Source organism: Amblyomma maculatum, chromosome 1 (assembly GCF_055883805.1).
Source record: "Amblyomma maculatum isolate TAMU_Amacu chromosome 1, ASM5588380v1, whole genome shotgun sequence".
Classification (NCBI taxonomy): Eukaryota; Metazoa; Arthropoda; class Arachnida; order Ixodida; family Ixodidae; genus Amblyomma; species Amblyomma maculatum.
Window position 1 is genome coordinate 156183992 of NC_139344.1, and position 10601 is coordinate 156194592.

Genomic DNA, 10601 nt, shown 5'->3' on the forward strand with positions numbered 1-10601 from the left:
TATATTTTTTTTCAGTAAAGGCAACTGTTGTAGTAGTATGTTTTTTTCTTGTAGTTGTTGTACTAGCACCTTTTTAAAACCTCGGTTCCTGTTGACATAGTGCTTGCATAATATTTTAACCTGTGTATAAATTGCCCAATTTTTATTTTTTGTTTCTTTGATTGTTCACATATGGTTTATGGTACAAATCTTTATGAGTGTAAAGGTGTACAGGCGTTTTTTTTTTGTTACTGACACCTGGGTGTATTATTTTCTGCATTTATTGCATGGGCCTAGACTAGCAGCTTGTTAAGGGCCCAGATGCTTGTGTCACCTACTTCCTAAAAAAAAAAAAAAAAAAAAAAAAAAACACAATTCTAAGCAAATTAATAGAATTGCACTGACTGGAATAACCCGAGTGACCTTGAAGTTTTGCAATCACCATTGACATCATTTGCTTCCATCCTTCAGTAATGTTATGTTTTTCATTTTATGCTTCTACTTGCCACTGTTTACTTCTTTTTTGCCATTGCATGGTCTGGTGTATTGTTTTTCTTTTTTTTTCCACCGTGATAAAATCCAGAAATGTGGGATTGCAGTATCTCTAAATATATAACTAAATAAATATAGAGCAGGAAAAATACTGTTTCCCAAAATTTTCATTAGCTTGAAAGTGAACCTGATACCTAATTTTACTGCATATGTAGAAGCAAGAACTTTATAGGACCATAAACATACTTGGCTTTCAACTCAACTCCCCCTCCCTATAATATTAATTAACTTCGCATATTGTTTTCCAAGTGCTATAACTATTCAAGACTGACTTCTTTGTTGTTCTTCTCACAACATTGTTTGCCTGGCTGTTTGACCTTATCCTTACTAGGAATTTTTCGAAGATGCTTCACATGTTGAATCAGGAGGTGGTCACTGGGTCAATAGCCGTAGAATAGGCAAGGTGGCATGAAAGGGATAGGAGACAGATTAAAACTGGGGTTGTGATTTGTGCTGACACTTACCCACTCTCACATGCTGATTAGAGAAAAATAAAAAAATAAATTATGGCCTTGCCCATTGTTGTTCGTATCATTGCACACAATACTCTTCGTCAGATAATCCAAACAGCCACAGGTTAGTTTCCATACTAACCTGATAAACAGGGCCATGGCAGACCATGTTCAAATGCATCTAGCTGCAAATTCTAAGCAAGGCAAGACTTGCCTCTACCCCCAGCACAGCAGTTGTAGTGGAGTATTACTAAATGCCAAATTCAGTGAGCACCAACTATCCTGAAAAAATGTCCTTGTGGTGGAGCAGCCTTGGGGTATCATTTGACAGTGAGTAAGCTGCCAATATGCGCAAGTATAAAAAGGCTGAAGAAAGTTGCACTTGGCATTTTAATGCGCTCATAAGTATGTTGCACCTTGCTTTTTTTTTTCTTTTTAGGTATTTATAAACTTTGTGAAGCAGCAGTCGGAAAGAGGACGTGAACCAAAGTTTTGGTCATCAGCAGGCAAGCGGGCAGCATCTTCTCCAACCAAGAAGGGTCAGCTAGAGCTGCCTCTAGATGACACAATTGGGGACAGTGATGATGAAGACATTGGAGAACGCCTTCAAAGATCTCAGGTGGGCTTCCTCACCCATTTCACATTGGGTGCTACAAATAGAACAGGTGTACTTTATCTTTTGCAAAGGATGTGAGTTGTCTTGGAAATTTTGTTAGTTGAGGATACTTTTGGCACCAATATATTTTAAATTAAATTCAGAGGCATATGTGGACTCTGAGGGGCATTCATTCATGTGCAGCAATATTGTGCTTGTGCAGACGCACTCCTTCCTAAAGTGCACAGTAGTCAAATGGATGACCATTTCTCAGGCTACCTGGATAGCATGTAGTGTCATAGCTCAGAATTAAATTTTATGATTAGGGAGTTCTTTTGTATCTTTTATCACACGTAAACATCATACAGTGAAATACCACTTGAATGAACATCACTAACTCTTCTTAATTAAATGAAGCTTTGCAAAATTTCCCTTCAAAACCTATGCAAATATCTTTCAAGTGAATGAATTTCAGCTCACTGCAGCTTTCAGTTCAGTTACACATTTTAAGAAGCAATAGTGTACTGCTTCTGGGTTAGAACACATCATTCCAGCTCAGAATTTTTTATTCGTGAAACTGCAGACGCTAATTATGTAGCTCCACAGCTTGCAAAATTTCACAGCATCTTACGTTCACTAAAGGTATTTGGTACCTGGCTTGTAGATCGAGTGGTAGCTGAACATATCGGCTAGCAGACTTGCTTCACTACCAGTCTAAGAAACTGAGTTTCCACTGGTAAGGCAGCGATAAGCCTATAAGAGTTTTAAAAGTCTTTGCTACCTCGCAGGCATTCTTTTTCCCTAAAAATGATGTAACTGGCCTTTAATTGGCTCCATCACATGCTATCCCTTTCCAGTATGGTGGCCGCCAATTTGTGCAGCCAAACATGTAAATTCACTCCATTGTTCTCTGCCACTGTCCAGTAGCGCATCTTTATGTCATTTTATGATATTGTATTAGACTATTTTTGATGAGGTTCTTGTATCTCTCAGATTTAATCGCATGTACTTAGCAGTGGCTGTCCGACTCAATATGCCAAGGTGCCAAGTCGATCCCAGATACATGTATATCGAACTTGAAGGGAATTGTATATAGTTTGATATATCAATAATTTTACGTATAAAACATGCCAAGAGATGAGCTCCTGTACAACCAGAAGTTTGAATATGATGTATGTACACTGGGGACACTCTTCCTGTTGCTATGGGCTGCACGCCGGTGTACTGACAGCCCACCGCTCGCCTCAAGCGTGGCAACCCAAGTGCGTCACCTCGCACCAGGTACCAAAAAGAGGAGCACACCTCGACGTGCTGCTCCGTAGATGCGAGCGCATACTCTAAATAGTGAATGACATTAATACTGAAATACAGAATGACATCAATAAGAACATCTTTACTAAACCAACAAAAAATTTCTCTTATGTGTGCAATTGTAGACATGGTGCCTCAAGGCCGCAAAGGCTGTTGATGATCGATTACACAAGGAATGACTAGTTTCCGTCAGTTGTAACATTACAGAAATATTTACCTATGCGTTTGCACTGCCTTTCAACTTGTCTGCCTCATTGGCTGCTAATTTTTGGTGTGAAATTCTTAGTAGCTGGCCTTTGTGGCACTTGAGCAGAGGAAAACGCCACATTTGCAACAGCAAACTCGGGACTTCGAAATGCAATCAGTGTTTCAACACCTTTGTGAAAACTTGGTGTACAAGTGAAGGGGCCAGTGGTTGTTGCCGTCGAACACAGTGCAGCCGACAAATATTTATTTCCTTCTGGGTTTTGCTTATTTTTTAAAAATTGCTTAGAAGGGCCGATTCCTGTAAAGGGCAGCATCTGTTTGTCAATACTGCTTTCTGCAAAGGGTTTCAATTCAAGACATATAGTACTGCTCGCAGCATCAATTACTGGTGCCACTTTCCAAAACTTGTTCTTGAGTGAATTCTGCGGAGCATCGACATCAGTGGCAGGTAGTGCTGCTTGAAGCTTGAAAAATATTTTGAATATCACTCCGTCAGCAATACACGGTATTCTTGTGTCATGCCAATACATGCAGATCCTTGGAAATTTCAAGACTGCCATGCGTATCCTAATGCCAATGAAAACTTTGATTTTTCCCGATGTCGCATTTAGCTCGATTCCATTTCTTGGCAACTTGCAAGCGGTGGCGAAACGTGCTGTGTCCTAAAAATTTTCTCTGCAAACAGCTTCGGTTCAGATACTTCAGCAGCTGTTCAACTTCACATTACCAGTTATTGTAATTATCAGCAAATTGTTTTTGTGAGCATGAGCAGTTTATATACTAGTTATTAACACGTGCATGGTGGCATTTGGAGCTGTTCTTGCAGAAGTTTGTTGGTTTAAAAAATCAACACAAGTTATACAAGACAGCAGGCAGGTAAAAGTGCTATATAACTGGAACTTCACTTCTAAGAGCTAGGTTGACATATTGTTGAGCTGCTCTGTGCTGAGTAAGAGAGCAAGGCACCACATGGCCTGCGTGTTGATAAAACAATGGAACTGTCACTCAACCATAATGGCAGCCAGAGCATAATATTTTTCATGATGTCCTTTCAAGGTTATCAATTTCCTACACTCTGTTGATAAAGCTACTTAACCATTTAAATGCCTCAAGCAGGCACTATCACAAACATTAGCTATTGGGGTGGCTAGAAGGTTGTGTTTCCTAGTCTACTGATGCTTTTAAACTAGCGGAGCAGTATCTTAAACAGCACAGCTGTGCTGTTTATCTAGCAATAGCACCAGTGCATCATGGCCCTGGCTCCCATACTTACTTTATTTTCAACTTTGGCTGACTATAACTCATATTCAACAGACAGCTAACTGTCTTGCATGCCAAGGTTAGTGACTTTTTTCAGTTAAACCCAAATTTGAAAAGGTGAATTCAGCATACTTTTATCACTCTTTTTGTGTATAAGCCAAGAAGTCCAACCACTACCTATAAATAAGCATTTACTCTTGCATTATGCTAAACTGCATTAACTTGGCGGTGTTGCATTACATATGCATCGTATTATGAGCAAAGCAGTATCCTGAAAAAAAGAAAAAGACAATGCGCAATATAACCAACAGCCCCTATGACTCACCCACAGCAAATTTATTCGAACTACTTAGCATCACCACAGTCCACCACCTGTACATGTATACTCTCATATTACTCCTCATTTAAGAAAGCTGCACACAAGACTTGTGGAGGAAATGGCTTCTGCTGCTGCTGACAAAAATGTAATACGGAGGGAGCGCGGTCCCTGTCAAGCCAACAACATTCTCAGCTTTTTGATTGCCCTCCCAGCATCACCCTGATTGATGCAAATAAATGATTGATTGATTGATTTATTTATTGATTAATTGATTAATCGATCGATCGATCGATCGATCGACATGCACAAAGACAGATGGGCCAGAAGAGACGAGTCACCTTACTAGTTTGTGTTCTTCTGTTGCAGAGTCACTTGGCGTTCCTCAATATGGATGTGGACTGCTGAAAAGCATGTGCAACTCAGAGCTAAGTGTGACGAAGAGCAGCGATCACTACTTTCTATAACCACTGTGTGAATATTTTTAGTTGTACACTGGGTGCGCCTAACATTTTAAGGCTGCTATTCTGCTGCCATTGTGATTGTTTTTATCTCGCTTACATTACACCTGTAGCTAGCATAACATATTCTCTCTACAGGTCTGCAAATTGCATATTCTAGTCATTGATTTTACCCGTGCTTGGCATCCTGGCCAGCACAAGACATATACAGTAGTGTTTTGTGATGAGTGCAAGCTTGCCATTATCAGTGCCTCAGGACTATTGCCAAGAGTCCTTCCTTATTTCTGCTCACTCACGTCGTCATCTGGTATAATCATCACTCAGTCTGCATGCTTCAGCTCTTCACGAAGTGTGAAACAAACTCCATTTATGTCTCCATTATGCTGTGCATTGCTATGTGTGGGCTTTGTACCAAACAGCATAGTTTGCTGTGTGAAGCACGGGTGTGTTGCATATAGTAATGATGGAATTCCCATTACAGCTGTTTATGAATTTCAACTATGTTGAAGAAGCAAACTTTTAGGCAATGTAGGTGTGCCTATCGTCATGTAGCGACTAACCAGTGATCTCGGTTTTTTTTTTGTTTGTTTGTTTGTTAAGGAATGCTATTTATGCATGTTTATGGAATATTTTTAATCTGTACTACATTACACTTAGATTCACATCTGTTTGGTATGTAAGAAGCTTGATGCATGTTGAAGTTACAACAAAATCTGGTCAAAATGCACATGCTTCTGACATTATAACGCACAGTTTTTATTCTTAAAAGTAGTAAACTACTTGGTCAAGTAATTTATCAACAAAAAAGAAGGACATATTTTTTTTGCACATGGTATTTTTGAACCTTGATTAACGTACTAAAAAAAAGCTTTCATGCGTTATTGATTAAATTATATTCATTAAATGCAGCTAATCCTTGTCAAAAGTTACGACATAGCCAATTTTGCTCTGCCAGTGGTGTTGATGTTTTAACAGACCTAGATTGTGTTATTTCAGTATTCATTTCTAAGAGGTAGCTTGTCAACTCTAGTGGAGGAAGTGCTCCCTTGGAGCAGTGTGCACAGCCTAAATATTTACCAGCTCTGCATTGCCATCGGCTTACTACCCTGTATATAGCCCTGTTGTTGCTGTTGCTGTATTTGTCAGTGAAGAGAAAGAGCAGCACCTTTACTGTGTGCGGTGGGCTGCCTGAAATTCTTGAATATTAGAGAAGAGGTCACTGAGTATATTTACAGCAATTTCTTAACACTCACTTTAAATGGCTATTGTTTGACTTTTTTTAAGCACTTGTATCAGTGCAGCATGCTAAAGTAAAAATTTTGCAGCGCTTGTTCTATCATGTTAACATTGTGCTCTGTTGTGTGAATGTAAATTTTTTAAAGTTCTATTGCATGAGTAACAAGGATGCATATCGCAGTGGTTAATATAGTTAACAATTAATGTGTACTTAACATCACAATTTTTCTTTTAATATTTATGAATTTTATCCCGTTAGGTCACTAATATAATTTAGCCACAGTTTTACTTGCTGGTTGAGTTATCTTGTTGGGTTCAGAAAGTGTACTAGGTCCAACATTGCAACACTATTTGCATGGTGCCATGTAGATAGGTTCAGTGTTGTTAACCTTAACGGTGGTGGTGTCATGACAAGTTCTTCGCAAATCATTTTTGTTAAACTGATGTACTGGTGGTATATTGTCAAATGCATAGATTAAAATTCAAAACACTTGATAACAGCCACACACAAATGTAATGCTACAAGGCATGGTGCATTTCAGTTATAAGAATCAGTTCTATGCATACTTGTAACATTTGCAAGTGCAGCAGCTTGTTGATTACAATCTGAGGGCCCTAACAACATTGCAACGACATTGAAGTGATGCCTTTGTACTTCACTTTGAAATTTGGTGCTGGTTATGTACTTTATTTAACCAAAATATTGATTTCCATTATATTTTGTGTGTTTTGCATTATTCAGTTATACTTGTATAGAATTTTCATTTTAAATGTACTCTCAAAAAATTTATGAACTGCTAATAAGCATCTCATGTTATAGTGTCTAACACTTAAATTTGGTTCTGTGACGTCAGTCCAAACCATAATCGTATTTAGAGAATTGAGGTTTGGACACATTTTACCACTAACCTTTCTTGCATGGCATGGGTATTACAGTCAAGGTTGTCACTTGTTGCTAGAAGGACCATTACCCATTGCAAAGCTTGCATGCATGAGAACTTGCTGCCCATTGTTGTATGTACACGGCAAACAGAATAGAAGCATACTATCAGCCATATAAGAATATATAGAATCATTGGCTAAACTGCATCACTACCTTTCCTAGTGGCACAGCAACATGCTTTTGAGATGGTACCTGGGCTATCCATTCTTAATTTAAACAGCGCAAACAGGAAAGCACAGGACAAGATACAAAGAAGCCACAGTACAAGCGCTGACTCACAACTCAGCCTAAGCCTTTACTCCAAGGCCCAGATAAAAACACACATGAAGAAAACGAAGCAATCACGTGAAACAACCCCTGGTTTCACCTGCTACACAAAAAGTCATTCAAAAAAGAAATTTCTTTGCTTGAAAGAGCAAAAGAAGTCTTGCTGTCACAGTTATTGTCCCAAAACAGAGAGAGTTGTGAGTCAGCACTTGTACTGTGGCTTCCTTGTATCTTGTCCTGTGTTTTCCTGTTTGCGCTGTTTAAACTAAAAATGGATGTTTACCAACTCGCCCAACAAAGTATCTTAGTAAGCCATCCATTCTCCCTCACAGGAGTGCTTGCATGACAGGCTTTGCCACTTTAGTTCCCCGACACTTTTCATGGTCATGGCATTACATACATCTTCGATGAGCTGTGAAGCTGGTACATTTTGTGCTGCTTGAACAGAATGATATCACTCTTGCATAACTTTTACGCACATTCAGTAATTGCAAAGACTGCAGCCCTTTACTTTCATTGCGGGAAGCGGGGGCCAGCCTTAAAAGTGACTGCATTTCGAATAAAAATTTAGCTAGGAGTTGACACGTTTGTGCAGCTGTATTGTCTTTTGCACTCAGTGCTTTACAATTGGCTTTTTTCAGTGATCTGTTATCCAGAACTCAATCTTTAGTGATAAGAACAGAAAGATGTCAGTGTAACAGTTAGCACAGGACCTTATCAGAAAAACTTGCAACTTATCACATTATCACATTGGTATGTGCCAGTGGCACAATGTGGAAGTGTCAGTTATGCTAATGCAGAGAAAAAAAAACTATGATGCATAGATGCTCTCGTATCAACACTCCCATGAGCAGAAATGGATGTGCAAGGCGTGACGTAAGCAGCAGGTGGCCAAGCTACTAAGTGACACAGTGATGAGGTTTTGGCATTTTCACATCTTATATATATTTCCTACTCACAGTAAATTTCAGGTTAAGAACATCATGTGTAAGGCTTTATGTCTCACACTATCACAAAGCTGTTTTTGCTGCAAGCATGTAACGCAAGTGCATGCACCCTGGCACCAACTTTTGACTGTGCTCACCATGTATATAAAAGTATGTATGATTTTGTAGCTATTCACTATTATGAAATAGCATTCTTGGATAATTTTCATCCACTCTTACCATTTATTTACTTACTTTGTTATGAAGACAAGTGTTTGGTTCAAACTTTCCATGTGCCTTTGCTTAAAGCAGACAAATGCATGCATGAAAACTTATTTTTTTATGTTGTGTCATGTCTTCCTGTTCTGTACTCTTGTAAGCTAGTAGTTGCTGTAGCTACTGTAGAAATTAACAAGTTGTGCATTTCTGAAGACAAAATTTATTTAGAAAGGTGACATTTTTTACTGTCATTTGTGTGCAGTATTGTTGCTTGTTGAAATTTGTGTGAATGGCAGTTCTCAAAACTATGTAATAAATTATTTGGCTGCATTATCTCAAGCTTGTGTTTGTAAATAGTTGCACACATTCAAAAGGAAACAACCCAACATCTAGAACAGCGCCACAATCTGTTCTACTCCCAGACAACACACCAACTCCCAGGGACGTCCCGTTTAAATCCCTACCTCCCACATCCTAACACGGTAATCCGCAGGACGTCCCTGTGAGCTCCCTTCTGGGCTATGTTCGAACCTCCAAAGAAGGATCGCCGTGGGATGTCCCATTTACTTGTCCTTTTATAAGATCATGCTAAATACATTCCAGGGCAGTTGTAAGGGATCATGCACCCTGTTGCACGAAAGCTAGTGAACAAGAACCACACAATTTGCTTGAAATGTCAAAAACAAAAGGCATCAATATAACTCGAAATTGGCGCCGTCCCTGCTACGACACTCAACAGTTGCTAACTAAATTTCAGTTGCGCTTTTCCAAGAGGCTATGTTGGGGAGTTGCAACAGATTGTTCATCATGGTTTTTCCGAGCATAATGTTAATATCTTCCCCGTAACAATATGAACAGCAAATGGAAGCTCATAACTGCATTAGCTGATGCATAGGAATTGGTTCCTTTGGAAAATATATAAAAAGCAGTCATGAAATATGCTGCATTACATGATATGAGAGGTAAGGTTCAATGGGAATCTCGTTTGCAAAAAGAGCATCGGCCAAATGCAACAGTTAAATGTGGCGCCCAACTATCACTGGGTACAACTTCATGGCGCCCAACTAGCATGTGGCACCCAACTTCTCCGAAGAACACAAATGAGCTCTAACTAATGGGTTTATTTTTATTCTCGACAAAGCAATGAAGAGGCTCAGTTAACAGGATGTGACATGTGATCTTGGTTAACTGTACTGTTAACAAAATATATAACTATCCAAGAGATAATTTTATATAGCTTTACACATATGCAGTGCATAGCTTGCACATATCAGGACACCCTTGTGGAGTATATATTGAAGTGCTTGAGAAGTGTGGTGATCTCAAAATTGTGACTCCTCTGTTCTTTGCAAAGTGTGAATATGTGTGTAATTTCTCAAGAGCCACAATGTTTTTGCTGTGTGGTTATTATGCATAGTATATAGGCACATGCAGAAAACGTGTATGTACAGGTTGCAGCATGCAGTGTTTAATGGCCCTGAATGTTGCTTTTGCACATGGGTGTTTATCGAGTAAGTAAAATGTTTTTTAGGCAAATATTATGTTTTGAATTGCTAGTTCAACACAAAATAATTATAACTAGAAATTTTGAGAATGGTCACCTCCAGCATAGTGGGTTTCCTGTTGAAATTCAACTCTGCCTCCAATTCTTCCCAAATCATCCCTGCCCTAATTGCACCAATACAAATTAAAGATGGGGACTTCAGTATGCTTATAACACCAACGCGAGCTCAGATTCATATAATTGCATGCTTCTTACGTGGCCTCGGCAAGACAGGGCCTAGAATAACAACCAGAGGAAAATCTTCTAAACAATTTCCCCAATAAGCTCCTAAAATGCCCAAAACATGTCCCACCTTGGTATTGTTTGGGATGTC

At 39.1% G+C, this 10601-nt stretch overlaps 1 protein-coding gene across 1 annotated transcript in view; it reads left to right on the forward strand.

Moving 5' to 3' along the window:
• Positions 1-9057, forward strand: part of LOC146204704 (ATP-binding cassette sub-family A member 2-like) — a 170913-nt gene extending 161856 nt beyond the window's left edge. The window contains exons 49-50 of the mRNA XM_084589421.1: positions 1423-1602; positions 5042-9057. Coding sequence (XP_084445547.1) covers positions 1423-1602; positions 5042-5080 — 219 coding nt within the window. The 3' untranslated portion in view covers positions 5081-9057. The remainder of the gene's footprint in view (positions 1-1422; positions 1603-5041) is intronic.
• Positions 9058-10601: the final 1544 nt, after the last annotated feature.